The sequence below is a fragment of the Halichoeres trimaculatus genome, unplaced genomic scaffold, assembly GCF_033239565.1.
Source record: "Halichoeres trimaculatus isolate MK-OKI-2021-1 unplaced genomic scaffold, fHalTri1.1 fHalTri1_scaffold_19, whole genome shotgun sequence".
In the NCBI taxonomy this organism is placed as follows: Eukaryota; Metazoa; Chordata; class Actinopteri; order Labriformes; family Labridae; genus Halichoeres; species Halichoeres trimaculatus.
The window spans coordinates 8,940,640-8,960,864 of record NW_027437197.1 but is presented as its reverse complement, the minus strand read 5'-3'; the positions used below and the strand labels follow the sequence as shown (position 1 = coordinate 8,960,864).

Sequence of the window (20,225 nt, the reverse complement as noted above, 5' to 3'; positions counted from 1 at the left end):
TTATTGGTTTAAAAAATACTCAAAAGCATGTTGTCTGACTGGTGATGAATTGCAATTTGAAAAAAATAAATGTTTTTTTGATTTTTATCTCCCTGGTTCAGCCTACATGCAGTATGATGTGATTTGCAATGTGGTTGTAATTCCTATGTTCACTTTGAATGTCACTTGACTCATGCAGTGCTATGCTAGCATGAGTTCTCTGTACTTAGTCCCTGTCTCACTGTGTTAACGCTTTCACAAGTTCCATTTTGTTTTGTTTTCTCTCTCTCTCCTTAAAGCACAAGATGCAGCTGACCTAGTTCTCTTAATTGATGGATCACAGAACGTTGGAGCTGCAAACTTCCCCTTTGTCCGTGATTTTGTTTTGAGAATCATTGAGAGCCTTGATGTGGGCAGGGACACAGTTCGGGTGGCCTTGGCCCAGTACAACACCGACCCAGAGATAAGGTTCTATCTAAATAGCTATGACAGCAAATCATCACTCCTGGACGCTGTGAAAGGCCTCTCCTACTCAGGGGGTGATGAGTCTAACCTGGGGGCTGCCATGGAGGAAGTGGCTGAAAACCTTTTGAGCCAAACAGCAGGGGGCAGGGCAGAGGAGGGTGTGCCTCAGATTTTGCTGATTATCAGTGCTGGGCCATCCACTGATGATACTGGTGCCGGTGACCGTGCCCTGAAGAGGGCTGGTGTCATCACATTCACCATGGGGATTGGTGATTCAGCCACTTCAGATCTGGAAACTGTTGCTATAGATAGAACATTTGCCCTGTCAGCCCCTGATTTCAGGGGGATGTCGAGCAAGGTTGAGGAGCTGAAGTCTAACATTAACGGGGTGGTCCAACGCGACATTATAATTCAGACTGAGTTCTCAGAAGGTATGTAACTTCTCTGTAAATGTTGGTTAGGTATTAGGTATCACAGAGTCTTAATGCTCACAGAAACTGTAATATGATCTCCAAGGTAAGTTATGCAATGCTTTAGGCTTTTGACACAGGCAAGAGCTACAAATCAAAACTGGAATTATGCTGTTAATAGTGCTCTGTGCTGAGAGTTTCTAAACCACTGTTTCATTATTGGGTTACCATGGTTCATTTCCATCTAGAAATCTAGCACACAATTCAAATAATCTCTAATGTGATTTAATTTTTTCTGTCCGTTTACGAAAAAAAAAATCGTAATATGTTCCCTTTAAGATGTTCTCCCTGTTTAAAATTTAAATGATTTAGCAAGTCAACATTTGACAGGCAACTATAATTTTCTCTTAAGTTTGAAAAAAATGAGCTGCATTTGTTTTAGCCTGGTAACACAATTAATGTACTTTGTTGCTCCTGCCAACATTACAGTTTCAACAAAAAAAGACCCAAATCTGAAGAATCTGGCAACAAATATAAGTCCTTCAATAATTTGTCATTGATTGGCTCAGCTACCTTCTATAGTTATTAGATTATTTGTGCTGGAATGTATACAAAAGCTTCTATCTCAATGATTTTTTTCTTTTCTTTTCAGTCTTGGCAGTTGGAAATAGAGACATAATTTTCCTCATCGACAGCACAATGGGCGCATCAATCCTCGGCTCTGTGCGTGAATTCATCAGACGGTTTGTTGACAGCTTGCCAATTGGTCCAAATGAAGTTCAGGTGGGTGTGGCCACCTTCAGCAATGTCCCTCGATTGGAGATAGACCTCAACGCCCATGAAACCAAGGAGTCATTAAATGCAGCTCTGGGCACAATCAGACCAAAACCTGGACAGGTGGTTAACATCGGAGCAGCCTTGGACTTTGTTCGGACAAATATGCTACGAGCTGACAAAGGCAGCCGTTTGGAAAGGGGGGTGCCCCAGCTTCTGCTGTTGATGACCAGTAAAAGATCCAGTGACAGTGTGGAACAACCTGCTGATGCTCTGAAGAGAATGGGCATTTTGACTTTAGCTGCAGGCTCCAGGGCAGCTGATGAGCAGGAGCTGAAGCAAATTGTTTTTTCTGAAAACTTGATATATATGCTGAAGGACTTCCGGGTACTGCAGCGCAACCCAGGGACAATCCTTGCTGCCCTCACAACTCTTTCTGGGGTGGTGGTGACAGAAGGACCCACTGATCCAGGTAATGCATTATCTGTTCTATACATTTCACTGCTAGTCCACAGAATTAATATAAATGAACTAAAAAAAATAAATGGGAAGATTCAGGGAAAAACTTGACACTACAGCTGCTTTTGTTAATGTTTCTATCGGATCAATATAACTGTGTGCCTGGCTATGTGTTGCAGCTTTTTTGATGAGTTTTATGTGTTACCCTAATCGAGGTCCCCTCCAATGAGCCTATAGATTTTGAGACATTACATTCATTAAACTTGTTTTTTTGTTTGAGGTTGGTGGTTCTGAATGCAGTTCTTTTTTACTTTCAGCTAGCAGTATGGGCAGTGTTCTAATGTAAATGAAACTTAATTTAATCACAGAGAAGGTCTCAACAGGCATTGACATCTCAAGAGTGACTTATACCCATGGCTTGGCGTTAACAACTTGGATTAAAAGTCGGTAATGCTCGCAATGCTTGCCAAAGTTACGAGCAACTTTCAGTTGCACCGGTATATGACAAAAATGTAACCCTTCCCCCTTTAAAACACAACATGCCCAACAATTTTTATATTGTACAAATATGAGACTACTGGCTGCTACACATTGAGCATGAATCGGAAATTAGCGTTAAGGCCTGCAGTGTGAACACAGCCTATTTTGCTTGCATAAGTATTATATGATGCAAGCGCGAGAGTTGGAAACTGCAAAATCAGCTCCTCTATGTCACATTTCCATATGTTTACAAATGAACCAGTGAGCTGAGTCACATCATAAAGAGTTTATTGTTTTGGATGTTCTTTTGAAAGGTGGGATGGCTGTGTGTCATACTACTGCAGAAATCTACACCTATTTGGCAGGTTTGCAGTCGTTAATGTCGAGCACTGCTTAGACTGAGAACCCTTAATGTATTTTCAGGTGTGTTAACTGAGGATAACTTTTCTGTTCTTGTGTCTTTATGCTTCTTTTCATTATAGTTGTGGAGATAACCACCGTGCAAACACAAAAAGTGGTCCGGGACATTGTGTTTTTAGTGGACGGCTCAAACTACATCGGGAGCGGTAACTTTCCTTATGTGAGAGACTTCATCATCAATGTGGTCAACCAGCTGGATGTACGTCCTGACAGGGTTCAGATTGGTCTGATGCAGTTTGCTGAAAGTCCCCGAATTGAATTTTATCTGAACAGCTACAGCACCAGGCAAGATGTCGTAAACAAAATATCCCAACTCAGACTCATGGGAGGCTCAGTTTTGAATACAGGAGCTGCTATGAATTATGCCCTCACCAACATGTTCGTGCCATCAACTGGGTCACGCAAGGGGAGGGGAGTCCAGCAAGTGTTGGTCCTGGTTACAGGTGGTCCCGTCCAGGATGAAGTGAAAAGTGTAGCTGATAAACTGGCTTTGAGAGGTGTTTTGACCTTTACAGTCAGCTCTGGGCAAGCAGATGCGGAACAATTGAAAACAGTTGCCTTTGTTCCAGATTTGGCCTACAATGATCGGACATTCTCTAACTTGCCAGCTTTGGCAGAACAAATCATGCCAAAGTTAATAACAGTGGTTGGTGATACCGATGTGACAACGGGAACATTGCCTGATGAAGATGGTAAGTTTTGTACCTTTATCAACAGTTGTATAAACATTAAAAAATAAAAGCACTCAAGTAATTCAGTTTTTCTGTTTCATTACAGTTTCCTTAACTGGTGCTGAAAGGGATGTTGCCTTCCTAATTGATGGCACGGATAGTGTTCGACAAGACTTTGCCTACATTCGGGATTTTATCATTAAAGTAATCGAACCACTTGACATTGGAGCTGACAGGGTGCGTGTTGCAGTGGTTCAACACAGTGAGAGTCCAAATCCAAATTTCTACCTCAACTCTTACAGAACCAAAGATGAGGTGAAAAGAGCTGTAAATGGAATGCAACTGTCTGGTGGACGGAGTCTGAACACAGGATCTGCTCTAAGATTCATGAAAGACACCATATTGTCTGAAAGTTACGGAAGCCGGGCTGCACAGGGTGTCCCTCAGTTTCTGATCATTTTGGCCGGAGGCAGATCCAGGGATAATGTGAAGGAGCCAGCTGGTGAACTAAAGACAGGGGGAGTCATACCGTTCGGTGTCGGTGTCAAGGATGCAGACCCCAAGCAGATCGAGGCCATTTCACACAACCCATCTTTTGCCTTCACTGTGAGGGAGTTCAGTGAACTCGGCTCCGTACCACAAAAGCTCAATAACTATGTGAGCCTACCAAGAGAACAACTGACTGTCGTCCTACAGCAAGGTAAGAAAAGTCTCTTTTGCTACCGCTGTCTCAGACACGCCACCCTTTTGCTAACAAATTTGGTGCTCTGCCAGAATAACAGTGTCTTCTTTGTTGTGCCTCAGTACAAAACAATGCTGTAAAAAGAGACATCGTGTTCCTGTTGGATGGCTCTGATAACACAAGAAATGGATTTCCAGAGATGAAACTGTTTGTTAAAAGCATAGTGGAGAGCCTCTCTGTCAGTGAGAGCCAAGACAGAGTGTCTGTGGTTCAGTTTGCTGATAAACCTGAGGTCCACTTTGATCTAAATACACACAAGTTAAAGAATGACACTGTGAATGCCATTGATAATTTGAAGCACAAGGGTGGACGGCGTCTGAATATTGGAGGAGCTCTGCAGTTTGTGAGACACAGTGTCTTCACTTCTTCAACGGGCAGTAGGAGACTAGAAGGAGTGCCCCAGATCTTAATACTTCTAAGTGCTAAACCATCAACTGATAATGTAAGGGGCCCAGCATTGGCACTGAAAGAGCATGACATTGTGCCAGTGGTTGTCGGAGTGGGGGAAGCGAACCTTTCAGAGCTGGAAATGGTTGCCTTTAAATCTGGTTTCACTTTCATGGTCACAGACTTTTCTGATTTGCCCTCAATCCAATCACAACTTGTTTCAACACTTAACATAAACAAAGACACTGGAGAAACACTGACTGGGATTTCTGATTTAGTAGGTAAGAATTTAACAAGATTCACAATTTAACTCACTCACAAGAATGTTCAATAATTTATGACTATAAAGAATTGTTTTCTGTTGCATGAGACTGTTTCTCTTTTCCATGAAATCTATCGTCTAAAACTCTGCTGTTCTGTACATCCTAATCTTTCAAAACTCTTTCTATCCTTTTTATCTCTTTTACGTTCTCAACTCTGGTGTTGGAAATTATGTTTAAATTTATGTATACATCTTTGTGATAAAAAAGATGGTTCTTAAGCATTCCTACTTGGGACAAAGTTTTCAGAGCATCTCATCTTCCCCTGCTCAGTTTTTTTTCCTTCAAGCCTAATACTTGCTCAAGTTGATGAGTGTAGTGATTTCTGGAATTCTCTTTCTTTCTATCTATCCATGTATCACGTTGTTGACACAGGAAGCTATAGGAGAGATATAGTTTTTCTCCTCGATGGGTCAGATGACTCAAGAAATGGACTGCCAGCTGTTCGAGAGTTCATCCGAAGAATGGCAAATGACCTGGACATTGATAACGATAAGGTTCGAGTGGGAGTTGTGCAGTACAGTGAAGACGCCTCAGTTTTCTTCAACCTGAAAGCTCACACATCTAAAAAAGCTGTAGTCTATGCTGTAAGAAGTCTTCGCCATAAAGGTGGACGTGCTCGGAACACTGGTGCTGCTCTGAAATTTGTGCGAGAAAATGTTTTTACTGCTTCATCTGGAAGTAGACACAGGGAAGGAGTCCCTCAGCTTCTGTTTTTATTGACCGGTGGCAAATCCAGTGATGAGGTCTCAAAGGCTGCTTTAGAACTAAAAAAACTTGGTGTTCTGTCTTTTGCTCTTGGCATGAAAAACTCCGACCAAAGAGAGCTTCAAAAGATTGCCTTCTCGCCAAGGTTTCTTTTCAATTTGCCAGTTTTTGGTGAACTTTTGTCAATTCAGCCGGAGATAGCAGCATTCGTCCAGGCAAAAATACAAATTGAGCCTCCAACACTTGTAGGTAAGATGTGTAACAGCACTTGTGGATCAACTGACTCCTTGCTTGCACTTTAGTTAATCTGGATCTTCAGTAGTTTGAATTCTAATGAAACTGCATCATCGTCTGAAGGACTTGAAGTGATCAGTTTCATGTATCTCAAACGGTCTTCACTGGCACAAGACGGCGTTCTTTCTTTGGCTTTCATCTTTACCTTCAGAGGAGTCTTTTCTTGACAGCGCCACATCTACAAAAAAATGTTTTTATGCTTTCAAGCTCTTTCTTGAGCCAATGATTTCAACATCATTGACTGCCTGTTGAATATAAAAAAGTAGAGTCACAGCTCTCTACTTCTTTCCTTTTTGAAAGAGGAATGCTGTCCTCACATTGTAGCCTCTTTTAAGTTTCCCTTTTTTTCTGAAATGTTGCAGCAACTAACATCTTGTGTACTGCAGCAAATGATTTGGCTTTCAGTGAGCAGCTCTATTATCCATCTGATGCATAATGATTGACTGCAAAATATTTCAGTGCACATGCCTTACTGTATGTCTGATTCAAGTTTTCCTGTTCCTTTCTAGTTGAATTAGAGTCCCCTCAAAGAGATGTAGTGTTCCTATTGGATGGTTCAGATGGCACACAGAGTGAATTCCAAGCAATGAAACGTTTCATCCAAAGAGTGGTAGAGACACTCAGTGTTGGTGAGAACAAAGACCGAGTTTCTCTTGTCCAATACAGCAGAGACCAAGAGACACATTTTGACTTGAAAGCCTACACAGAGAAGCGAGACGTTCTTGCTGCTGTCCAGCAGATAAACCATAGAGGGGGTAGACCCCTCAACACTGGGGCAGCACTCGACTATGTGAGAAAAAATGCTTTCACCAGTTCCTCTGGGAGTCGGAATCAAGAAGGTGTCCCTCAAATACTCATCCTATTAAGTGGGGGAAGATCACAAGATGATGTTGCAAATGCTGCTGCAGCTTTAAAACAAGAAAGAATTGTTCCTTTCTGTGTAGGCACAAGAAATGCAGACATACTAGAGCAACAGATGATTGCTCACAACCCATCTTATGCTTTTCCTGCAACTCAGTTTGATGATGATGGGAGCATTTATCAACAACTAGTGTCATTTGTGAAAAGAGTACCTCGACAGCAGCCAAGATTAAAACCCCAGAATGTTGTTGGTAAGGCTATTTGTTTATCTTTCTGTTTTTCAGTTTATTGATTTTTACATAACTGATGTGTAACCCTGACCGTGCATCATCCTTGTATTTTTTTAAGTTTCGACAGATCAAACTAAATCCAATCCCCATGACATTGTATTTTTACTGGATTCTTCGGATGACATGCAGAACAGCTTTGGGGAAATTCTTAACTTTGTTGGGAAAATGGTGGAGAATCTCAATGTGGATGAAAACGAGGATCAAGTTTCAGTGGTGCAGTACAGTCGAAAGCCTTCAGTTGAATTTTATTTGAACACGTACAAAACGAAGCAAGATGTTATTGACAATGTGCAAGCTGTAACCCATAAAGGAGGTAGACCTCTCAATACTGGGGCTGCCCTTCAGTATGTGAAGGATACTATCTTCAGTGCCTCTTCTGGAAGTAGACGGCTACAAGGTATCCCCCAGATTTTGGTTCTCGTAACCGGTGGACGGTCCAGTGATGATGTCAGAAATGCTGTGAAAGACTTGAAAGAAATTGGTGTGACAGTAATTGTAGTGGGAACTATGAATGCAGACACCTTAGAGATTCAGTCTATTTCCCTGGACCCTAGTCTTGCTGTTTTTTCAGCAGACCCCAGGGATCTATCAAATATTGAACAACAAATAATACCTGCTTTCAGGACTTCTGGAACTGCTGTGATCAACAAAGCATCATATGGTAAGATTTTTGATTTAATGTTGTAATCTAAATGAACAGCTTTGTACACAGACATACTGAGACCCATCCATTCAGTACCCCTGACAGCTGCCCCTCAGAAGGAGCACAAATGGTAAATACACAAATGAGGCTCCAGTGCAAAAACACATTTTGGTTTATTTGAATTACAGCTGTCACAATAGGAGATTTTCCAATAATATTTAGAGATTCGGAGTGCGGTGTAGGTGACAAGTAGAACACGGAGGTAGAGATTTGTGCAGTATCTCATGCTGCAGTAAAGGCTAGCTGGTTACTGAGTCATCTTCCTCCACTGCTGCTTTTTCTTTGTCTTTTGTTTAGCATTATTTAGCTCAACTGAAATGATTTTTTGTACAATGTTAGTGTATAGTGACAACTGTAATTTTAACCAGACCCATTTTTTTTTTGTGATAGAGTATACTTGTAATTTGAATGCTTGTTTGATTACAGATCCCAAAGGAAGTGATATTGTTTTTTTGCTTGATGGTTCTGATGATTCTCAAAGAAGATTCCCAGAAATTAAAGATTTTGTGCAGAGTGTAGTGGAAGACCTAAACATGAATGAGAACAAAGATCGTGTTGCTGTAGTCCAGTACAGTGACACAGCAGAGATGAATTTTGACTTCAGACGCTACTCAACAGAGGAGGATGTTGTCAATGCTGTAAAAGGTCTAAGTCATAAAGGGGGTTTTCCTCATAACACTGGAGCAGCTCTTGAGTTTGTGAAAGCCAATGTCTTTACTTCTGACTCAGGAAGTAGACTCCTTGAGGGAGTGCCACAGGTACTCATATTGCTGAGTGGTGGAAGAGCTGAGGATGACATAAGAATTCCAGTACGGACGCTGAAAGAGATTGGTGTCATTTCAATTGTTGTTGGAACAAATGATGCCGACACCCTAGAGCTGCAGACAATATCTCATGAGCCCAGTTACGCACTTTCCATTACTGATTATGAAGAGCTCTTCACTGTTAAACAGGATGTAATGTCGTTGTTAAGAAAGGCTTCCCACCATAAAGACCAAACTTTTGCTGCAAAGGGTAAGATTTCAAAACTTGACTCTCAGCTCAGAATGACATACTGTGGTCGGAATTGGAACGATCTGAAATCAAACTTGGTTATTTTTTAGCGAGACTGATGACCGAATTATTGGGGACTGTTACAAAAAGCTTTTGAACTGTTGACAATAAAATTGACTTTTTTTTTCATCCTTTGTGTTTGTTGCAGATGCTAAGAAACATGATGTAGTTTTCCTTATTGATGGATCATATGACTCAAGGAATGGCTTTGAAGATATTCGAGGCTTTATCATAAAGGTTGTTGAAAACTTGAATATGGAGGAGAATAAAGACAGAGTCGCTGTAGTTCAATACAGTCGTGATGCCACAGCCAATTTCTACCTGAATTCCCACTCATCCAAGAGTGATATAATGAATTCTGTTGGAACAATGAGACATAAATTGGGGAGACCCCTCAACCTTGGCAAAGCATTGGAGTTTGTCAGAGACAATGTCTTTGCTGCTTCAGTTGGAGGCAGACGTGCTGAATCAGTACCTCAATATCTTTATGTGTTCAGTGGTGGAAGATCAGGGGATGATGTGAGAGGACCAGCACAGTCACTTCAAGAAAATGGAATCAAGACTTTTGCCATTGGAACACAGAATGCAGATACGTTGGAAATGCAAACCATCTCTCTAACACCGTCTCACTATTTTTATGTTACAAACTTTAACACTCTGCAAAGCATACCTTCATCTGTAGAGGCCACTATGGGGGGGTCTCAGTATACGGCTGAATTTCCTACAACTGGTAAGGCTTAAAGACATTGTGTTAATATATTTTAGAGATATTTCCTACATGGACATAATGATGCTACACCATGAGTCTTGAAAAGTTTCCATTTTTACAGCAAGTATTTGTATCAATTTCAGAATCTCCCACAAGTGAAAAATTAGATCTCCAGAGAGCAGATATTGCTTTTCTTCTTGATGGATCTGATGATATGCAAGCAAGTGAACGACAATGTCTGGAATTTGTGAGAGATTTTGTCCAGCAACTAAATCTTGGGCCAAACAATGTGCAAGTTGCTTTGTCACAATACAGCACAGAAACATCTGTGGAGTTTCTCTTAAACACATACTCTCTCAAAGAGGATATCCTACGTCATTTGACCAATGTCAAACTAAAAGGTGGTTCAACTGTTAACACTGGTGCAGCCCTGAATTATATGAAAAACATTGTGTTAACTCCTTCATCTGGAAGCAGAGCTCAACAGGGAGTCCCTCAAATTCTGATTCTTTTAAGTGGAAAAAAGTCAGGAGATGACGTCTTTGGTCCAGTTGACGTGCTCAGAAAAGCTGGAATACTCCTTTTCAGTATCGGAGTAAATAATGCAGACAGGTTGGAGATGGAGCAATTGGCACTACGTCATGGAACATCATACTTTGTACAGGAGAAGTCTGACTTTCCTTTTGTGAGACAACAGGTGCTCTCTGCTATTGCACTTGGCAAAGGCACTGTCAGCTCAAGTGCAGGTGAGTGAGATAGAACTGAGTATGTCTTGCAAATATTGATCTTAGGTTGTCTTTATTTATAAAAACCCTGCAATTATTTGTGACCAGAGATCCTTTAATTGCAAACTAACACAGTTAATATGAACTTTTTTAGGTTCAAGCTCCACTGTTAAAAGAGATATTGTGTTTCTCATTGATGGATCTGATGATGTCAGGAGTAGATTTCCTGCCATACGTGAGTTTGTTGCAAAACTGGTTGCAAACCTTGATGAAGAAAAAGACAAAGTTGCTGTTGTACAGTATAGCAACAATGCTGAACTCAATTTTGATCTAAGTACTTACAACACAAAAGATGATGTCCTAAAGCACGTCTTGAGCCTAAAACAAAAAGGTGGAAGACCTCATTATATAGGAGCAGCCCTACAGTTTGTAAAGGACAACGTCTTTGTTTCAAAGGCTGGGGGTAGACAACAAGAAGGTGTGAAGCAGATACTTCTCATTTTGGCTGGAGGACGATCTAGAGATTCTCCACGAGGTCCAGCAAGGATGCTCAAGGCTGCAGGAGTTGTCACATTTGCAATTGGATCAAGAATGTCAAACCCAGCTGAGATGCAAGTAATTTCCTCTGATCAAAGTTACGCTTATTCAGTTCCCGACTTTGTAAATCTCCCTCGTATTCAAAACAGTGTGATGAGTCATCTTACTCAATTGGCAGTTGAGGAAACTAAAGAAGGTAAGAACCTGGATTTCATACAGTGTTTTTTGGCTTATGGGGCATAGATGACAAAATTGCACCTGCTGAAAAAGAAAGGAGAACTTTGCCACCCTTTAAACATACAAGAATAATGATTTGTGCGGTGGTTTGAAATGAAACTGAGGGGACAATAAATCAATAAACTATATATTGCTGATAACAGAATTTTTAAAAATATTTCTCTAATGTTCAGTCATCACTATGCACAAGCTTGTGAAGTTAAAAAAATATAATGTATTAAGTCTGTAAGGCGCATTCCTATGTGAAAAAAAGTTCAGTATCTTATTGATACTCTCAATTAATTTTTGACTTCTAAGAGAATTCCAGTGTGCTAGTTTAGTAATTGTTGTATAAATGTTTATTCATTTAAAAATTCCTCTGTCCTCTTCAATACTGTAAAGCGTAGAGAACATACAAGCAAAAAGAAAAGAGGCTCAATTGAAACAATTAATAATGCAGGGTATAATTTTCAAATATAACAGGTGCATCACAGTTAAAAGTTAAGTACTAATCTACATTGACAGGTGTGCCAGAGCTCAGAGAGTGAGATGTAGAGTGGGAGGTTAGCTTTGGTCATCTGACTGTCACACAGGGAGTTTGACACGCCAAGCTGAATACATGTCTGAAATTGTTTGTCCCCCAGAAGAGAGGCCGGCAGCCGGAAAGGATGTTGTGTTCTTGTTGGACGGATCTGATGGCACTAGAAGTGGCTTCCAAGCAGTGCGAGACTTTGTCCAAAGAGTTGTGGAGACACTCAGTGTGGATGACAAGAAAGACCGTGTCTCAGTGGTTCAGTACAGCAGAGAGCCAGCCGTCCAATTCTATCTGAACATGTTTACCACAAAAAGCGACATCCTTGAGGCCGTCAGAGGGCTAAGGCACAAAGGTGGAAGACCACTTAACACTGGAGCAGCTCTCCAGTACTTGAGGGATAATGTCTTCACGGCCTCTGCTGGTAGCAGGCTCCCTCAAGGAGTTCCACAGCTCCTGATGTTGATAAGTGGTTCAAAGTCTTTTGACAGTGTGGATGCGCCAGCCTCTGCTCTCAAACAGATGGGTGTCTTGACCTTTGCAATTGGAACCAGGAACGCTGATAGCCGAGAGCTGCAGAAGATAGCCTACGATCCCAGTTACGCTCTCGCTGTCAATGACCTCTCTGACCTTCCCAATGTCCAGCAGCAACTTCTGTCCTCTGTGGAGACTGTGGTTGTTGAGGTCACCCCAGAACCAACAACCGACACTGGTATGTTCACAAGCACGGCCCATTGCATGCCTGACACCAGCAACGACTTGTTTGGCCAACAGTGAGGCTAGGGCATTCAACGTGACTGTAGTTTAGCCGCATATCAAGTTGAGCCTGATTGGCTCTTCCATTGTTTCGCCATCTAGTCAGGCAGCGCTAGATGACAGGAATGTGCAGACAGCCCCACCCGTTGCTTCTTATCTCAGCGGCGTACATTTTTACCTAGAAAATTGATGCAATTTCTTCCTGTCTTTTCTCAGTCGACACTGCCAAAAAGGACGTTGTGTTCCTTCTGGATGGTTCTGATGGCACAAGGGCTGGCTTCCCCGCCATGCTTGATTTTGTTGAGAGAGCGGTGGAGAAACTCAATGTGGGCCAAAACAAAGACCGCGTCTCTGTGGTCCAATACAGCAGAGAGCCAGAGGTCCATTTCTATCTGAACACGTTCACCACCAGACAGGATGTTTTGGATGCCGTCAGAGGGCTGAGACATAGAGGAGGCAGAACCCTCAACACCGGGGCAGCCCTGCAGTACGTCAGGGACAACGTCTTTACAAACTCCTCCGGGAGCAGGCGTCTGCAAGGGGTTCCACAGATGTTGATCCTGCTGAATGGTGGCAGGTCTTATGACAGTGTAGACGCCCCAGCCTCTGCTCTCAAAAAGCAGGGCGTCTTTGTCATAGGCGTTGGAACAAGGAACTCTGACAGCAGAGAGCTGCAGAAGATCTCATACGAGCCTAGTTACGCTCTGTCAGTGTCTGACTTCACCGACCTGCCCGGTGTCCAGGAACAGCTGTCCTCTGTAATGGGCACAGTGCTAGTGAGGGCCACGCCCCTGACACCAACAGTAACTGGTAAGAATGAGACCTACTGTCACACTCCAAGGTCAGGCTAGGATTGGAAGCCAGCAGTGCATTCAAAGTCTATTCATTTCTGTCCTTTGTATAAACGGTTCGAGCCCAGGTAAGCCAGCCAGCCAGCCAGCCAGCCAGCAGCAGCCTTAAAAATGTAAGAGAGGTGTGCCAGAACCCAGAGAGTGAGATGTAGAGTGGGAGGTTAGCTTTGGTCATCTGACTGTCACACAGGGAGTTTGACACGCCAAGCTGAATACATGTCTGAAATTGTTTGTCCCCCAGAAGAGAGGCCGGCAGCCGGAAAGGATGTTGTGTTCTTGTTGGACGGATCTGATGGCACTAGAAGTGGCTTCCAAGCAGTGCGAGACTTTGTCCAAAGAGTTGTGGAGACACTCAGTGTGGATGACAAGAAAGACCGTGTCTCAGTGGTTCAGTACAGCAGAGAGCCAGCCGTCCAATTCTATCTGAACACGTTTACCACAAAAAGCGACATCCTTGAGGCCGTCAGAGGGCTAAGGCACAAAGGTGGAAGACCACTTAACACTGGAGCAGCTCTCCAGTACTTGAGGGATAATGTCTTCACGGCCTCTGCTGGTAGCAGGCTCCCTCAAGGAGTTCCACAGCTCCTGATGTTGATAAGTGGTTCAAAGTCTTTTGACAGTGTGGATGCGCCAGCCTCTGCTCTCAAACAGATGGGTGTCTTGACCTTTGCAATTGGAACCAGGAACGCTGATAGCCGAGAGCTGCAGAAGATAGCCTACGATCCCAGTTACGCTCTCGCTGTCAATGACCTCTCTGACCTTCCCAATGTCCAGCAGCAACTTCTGTCCTCTGTGGAGACTGTGGTTGTTGAGGTCACCCCAGAACCAACAACCGACACTGGTATGTTCACAAGCACGGCCCATTGCATGCCTGACACCAGCAACGACTTGTTTGGCCAACAGTGAGGCTAGGGCATTCAACGTGACTGTAGTTTAGCCGCATATCAAGTTGAGCCTGATTGGCTCTTCCATTGTTTCGCCATCTAGTCAGGCAGCGCTAGATGACAGGAATGTGCAGACAGCCCCACCCGTTGCTTCTTATCTCAGCGGCGTACATTTTTACCTAGAAAATTGATGCAATTTCTTCCTGTCTTTTCTCAGTCGACACTGCCAAAAAGGACGTTGTGTTCCTTCTGGATGGTTCTGATGGCACAAGGGCTGGCTTCCCCGCCATGCTTGATTTTGTTGAGAGAGCGGTGGAGAAACTCAATGTGGGCCAAAACAAAGACCGCGTCTCTGTGGTCCAATACAGCAGAGAGCCAGAGGTCCATTTCTATCTGAACACGTTCACCACCAGACAGGATGTTTTGGATGCCGTCAGAGGGCTGAGACATAGAGGAGGCAGAACCCTCAACACCGGGGCAGCCCTGCAGTACGTCAGGGACAACGTCTTTACAAACTCCTCCGGGAGCAGGCGTCTGCAAGGGGTTCCACAGATGTTGATCCTGCTGAATGGTGGCAGGTCTTATGACAGTGTAGACGCCCCAGCCTCTGCTCTCAAAAAGCAGGGCGTCTTTGTCATAGGCGTTGGAACAAGGAACTCTGACAGCAGAGAGCTGCAGAAGATCTCATACGAGCCTAGTTACGCTCTGTCAGTGTCTGACTTCACCGACCTGCCCGGTGTCCAGGAACAGCTGTCCTCTGTAATGGGCACAGTGCTAGTGAGGGCCACGCCCCTGACACCAACAGTAACTGGTAAGAATGAGACCTACTGTCACACTCCAAGGTCAGGCTAGGATTGGAAGCCAGCAGTGCATTCAAAGTCTATTCATTTCTTTCCTTTGTATAAACGGTTCGAGCCCAGGTAAGCCAGCCAGCCAGCCAGCCAGCAGCAGCCTTAAAAATGTAAGAGAGGTGTGCCAGAACCCAGAGAGTGAGATGTAGAGTGGGAGGTTAGCTTTGGTCATCTGACTGTCACACAGGGAGTTTGACACGCCAAGCTGAATACATGTCTGAAATTGTTTGTCCCCCAGAAGAGAGGCCGGCAGCCGGAAAGGATGTTGTGTTCTTGTTGGACGGATCTGATGGCACTAGAAGTGGCTTCCAAGCAGTGCGAGACTTTGTCCAAAGAGTTGTGGAGACACTCAGTGTGGATGACAAGAAAGACCGTGTCTCAGTGGTTCAGTACAGCAGAGAGCCAGCCGTCCAATTCTATCTGAACACGTTTACCACAAAAAGCGACATCTTTGAGGCCGTCAGAGGGCTAAGGCACAAAGGTGGAAGACCACTTAACACTGGAGCAGCTCTCCAGTACTTGAGGGATAATGTCTTCACGGCCTCTGCTGGTAGCAGGCTCCCTCAAGGAGTTCCACAGCTCCTGATGTTGATAAGTGGTTCAAAGTCTTTTGACAGTGTGGATGCGCCAGCCTCTGCTCTCAAACAGATGGGTGTCTTGACCTTTGCAATTGGAACCAGGAACGCTGATAGCCGAGAGCTGCAGAAGATAGCCTACGATCCCAGTTACGCTCTCGCTGTCAATGACCTCTCTGACCTTCCCAATGTCCAGCAGCAACTTCTGTCCTCTGTGGAGACTGTGGTTGTTGAGGTCACCCCAGAACCAACAACCGACACTGGTATGTTCACAAGCACGGCCCATTGCATGCCTGACACCAGCCCCGACTTGTTTGGCCAACAGTGAGGCTAGGGCATTCAACGTGACTGTAGTTTAGCCGCATATCAAGTTGAGCCTGATTGGCTCTTCCATTGTTTCGCCATCTAGTCAGGCAGCGCTAGATGACAGGAATGTGCAGACAGCCCCACCCGTTGCTTCTTATCTCAGCGGCGTACATTTTTACCTAGAAAATTGATGCAATTTCTTCCTGTCTTTTCTCAGTCGACACTGCCAAAAAGGACGTTGTGTTCCTTCTGGATGGTTCTGATGGCACAAGGGCTGGCTTCCCCGCCATGCTTGATTTTGTTGAGAGAGCGGTGGAGAAACTCAATGTGGGCCAAAACAAAGACCGCGTCTCTGTGGTCCAATACAGCAGAGAGCCAGAGGTCCATTTCTATCTGAACACGTTCACCACCAGACAGGATGTTTTGGATGCCGTCAGAGGGCTGAGACATAGAGGAGGCAGAACCCTCAACACCGGGGCAGCCCTGCAGTACGTCAGGGACAACGTCTTTACAAACTCCTCCGGGAGCAGGCGTCTGCAAGGGGTTCCACAGATGTTGATCCTGCTGAATGGTGGCAGGTCTTATGACAGTGTAGACGCCCCAGCCTCTGCTCTCAAAAAGCAGGGCGTCTTTGTCATAGGCGTTGGAACAAGGAACTCTGACAGCAGAGAGCTGCAGAAGATCTCATACGAGCCTAGTTACGCTCTGTCAGTGTCTGACTTCACCGACCTGCCCGGTGTCCAGGAACAGCTGTCCTCTGTAATGGGCACAGTGCTAGTGAGGGCCACGCCCCTGACACCAACAGTAACTGGTAAGAATGAGACCTACTGTCACACTCCAAGGTCAGGCTAGGATTGGAAGCCAGCAGTGCATTCAAAGTCTATTCATTTCTGTCCTTTGTATAAACGGTTTGAGCCCAGGTAAGCCAGCCAGCCAGCCAGCCAGCCAGCAGCAGCCTTAAAAATGTAAGAGAGGTGTGCCAGAACCCAGAGAGTGAGATGTAGAGTGGGAGGTTAGCTTTGGTCATCTGACTGTCACACAGGGAGTTTGACACGCCAAGCTGAATACATGTCTGAAATTGTTTGTCCCCCAGAAGAGAGGCCGGCAGCCGGAAAGGATGTTGTGTTCTTGTTGGACGGATCTGATGGCACTAGAAGTGGCTTCCAAGCAGTGCGAGACTTTGTCCAAAGAGTTGTGGAGACACTCAGTGTGGATGACAAGAAAGACCGTGTCTCAGTGGTTCAGTACAGCAGAGAGCCAGCCGTCCAATTCTATCTGAACACGTTTACCACAAAAAGCGACATCCTTGAGGCCGTCAGAGGGCTAAGGCACAAAGGTGGAAGACCACTTAACACTGGAGCAGCTCTCCAGTACTTGAGGGATAATGTCTTCACGGCCTCTGCTGGTAGCAGGCTCCCTCAAGGAGTTCCACAGCTCCTGATGTTGATAAGTGGTTCAAAGTCTTTTGACAGTGTGGATGCGCCAGCCTCTGCTCTCAAACAGATGGGTGTCTTGACCTTTGCAATTGGAACCAGGAACGCTGATAGCCGAGAGCTGCAGAAGATAGCCTACGATCCCAGTTACGCTCTCGCTGTCAATGACCTCTCTGACCTTCCCAATGTCCAGCAGCAACTTCTGTCCTCTGTGGAGACTGTGGTTGTTGAGGTCACCCCAGAACCAACAACCGACACTGGTATGTTCACAAGCACGGCCCATTGCATGCCTGACACCAGCCCCGACTTGTTTGGCCAACAGTGAGGCTAGGGCATTCAACGTGACTGTAGTTTAGCCGCATATCAAGTTGAGCCTGATTGGCTCTTCCATTGTTTCGCCATCTAGTCAGGCAGCGCTAGATGACAGGAATGTGCAGACAGCCCCACCCGTTGCTTCTTATCTCAGCGGCGTACATTTTTACCTAGAAAATTGATGCAATTTCTTCCTGTCTTTTCTCAGTCGACACTGCCAAAAAGGACGTTGTGTTCCTTCTGGATGGTTCTGATGGCACAAGGGCTGGCTTCCCCGCCATGCTTGATTTTGTTGAGAGAGCGGTGGAGAAACTCAATGTGGGCCAAAACAAAGACCGCGTCTCTGTGGTCCAATACAGCAGAGAGCCAGAGGTCCATTTCTATCTGAACACGTTCACCACCAGACAGGATGTTTTGGATGCCGTCAGAGGGCTGAGACATAGAGGAGGCAGAACCCTCAACACCGGGGCAGCCCTGCAGTACGTCAGGGACAACGTCTTTACAAACTCCTCCGGGAGCAGGCGTCTGCAAGGGGTTCCACAGATGTTGATCCTGCTGAATGGTGGCAGGTCTTATGACAGTGTAGACGCCCCAGCCTCTGCTCTCAAAAAGCAGGGCGTCTTTGTCATAGGCGTTGGAACAAGGAACTCTGACAGCAGAGAGCTGCAGAAGATCTCATACGAGCCTAGTTACGCTCTGTCAGTGTCTGACTTCACCGACCTGCCCGGTGTCCAGGAACAGCTGTCCTCTGTAATGGGCACAGTGCTAGTGAGGGCCACGCCCCTGACACCAACAGTAACTGGTAAGAATGAGACCTACTGTCACACTCCAAGGTCAGGCTAGGATTGGAAGCCAGCAGTGCATTCAAAGTCTATTCATTTCTGTCCTTTGTATAAACGGTTCGAGCCCAGGTAAGCCAGCCAGCCAGCCAGCCAGCCAGCAGCAGCCTTAAAAATGTAAGAGAGGTGTGCCAGAACCCAGAGAGTGAGATGTAGAGTGGGAGGTTAGCTTTGGTCATCTGACTGTCACACAGGGAGTTTGACACGCCAAGCTGAATACATGTCTGAAATTGTTTGTCCCCCAGAAGAGAGGCCGGCAGCCGGAAAGGATGTTGTGTTCTTGTTGGACGGATCTGATGGCACTAGAAGTGGCTTCCAAGCCGTGCGAGACTTTGTCCAAAGAGTTGTGGAGACACTCAGTGTGGATGACAAGAAAGACCGTGTCTCAGTGGTTCAGTACAGCAGAGAGCCAGCCGTCCAATTCTATCTGAACACGTTTACCACAAAAAGCGACATCCTTGAGGCCGTCAGAGGGCTAAGGCACAAAGGTGGAAGACCACTTAACACTGGAGCAGCTCTCCAGTACTTGAGGGATAATGTCTTCACGGCCTCTGCTGGTAGCAGGCTCCCTCAAGGAGTTCCACAGCTCCTGATGTTGATAAGTGGTTCAAAGTCTTTTGACAGTGTGGATGCGCCAGCCTCTGCTCTCAAACAGATGGGTGTCTTGACCTTTGCAATTGGAACCAGGAACGCTGATAGCCGAGAGCTGCAGAAGATAGCCTACGATCCCAGTTACGCTCTCGATGTCAATGACCTCTCTGACCTTCCCAATGTCCAGCAGCAACTTCTGTCCTCTGTGGAGACTGTGGTTGTTGAGGTCACCCCAGAACCAACAACCGACACTGGTATGTTCACAAGCACGGCCCATTGCATGCCTGACACCAGCCCCGACTTGTTTGGCCAACAGTGAGGCTAGGGCATTCAACGTGACTGTAGTTTAGCCGCATATCAAGTTGAGCCTGATTGGCTCTTCCATTGTTTCGCCATCTAGTCAGGCAGCGCTAGATGACAGGAATGTGCAGACAGCCCCACCCGTTGCTTCTTATCTCAGCGGCGTACATTTTTACCTAGAAAATTGATGCAATTTCTTCCTGTCTTTTCTCAGTCGACACTGCCAAAAAGGACGTTGTGTTCCTTCTGGATGGTTCTGATGGCACAAGGGCTGGCTTCCCCGCCATGCTTGATTTTGTTGAGAGAGCGGTGGAGAAACTCAATGTGGGCCAAAACAAAGACCGCGTCTCTGTGGTCCAATACAGCAGAGAGCCAGAGGTCCATTTCTATCTGAACACGTTCACCACCAGACAGGATGTTTTGGATGCCGTCAGAGGGCTGAGACATAGAGGAGGCAGAACCCTCAACACCGGGGCAGCCCTGCAGTACGTCAGGGACAACGTCTTTACAAACTCCTCCGGGAGCAGGCGTCTGCAAGGGGTTCCACAGATGTTGATCCTGCTGAATGGTGGCAGGTCTTATGACAGTGTAGACGCCCCAGCCTCTGCTCTCAAAAAGCAGGGCGTCTTTGTCATAGGCGTTGGAACAAGGAACTCTGACAGCAGAGAGCTGCAGAAGATCTCATACGAGCCTAGTTACGCTCTGTCAGTGTCTGACTTCACCGACCTGCCCGGTGTCCAGGAACAGCTGTCCTCTGTAATGGGCACAGTGCTAGTGAGGGCCACGCCCCTG

General features: G+C 45.3%; 1 protein-coding gene across 1 annotated transcript in view; it reads left to right on the top strand.

Annotated features, from left to right (window-relative positions):
* col6a3 (collagen, type VI, alpha 3) overlaps positions 1-20,225 on the top strand; it is a 119,345-nt gene that overhangs the window by 13,551 nt on the left and 85,569 nt on the right. The window contains exons 3-5 of the mRNA XM_074694859.1: positions 1,507-2,100; positions 3,050-3,679; positions 3,765-4,358. Of these exons, the coding sequence (XP_074550960.1) occupies positions 1,507-2,100; positions 3,050-3,679; positions 3,765-4,358 (1,818 nt within the window). The remainder of the gene's footprint in view (positions 1-1,506; positions 2,101-3,049; positions 3,680-3,764; positions 4,359-20,225) is intronic.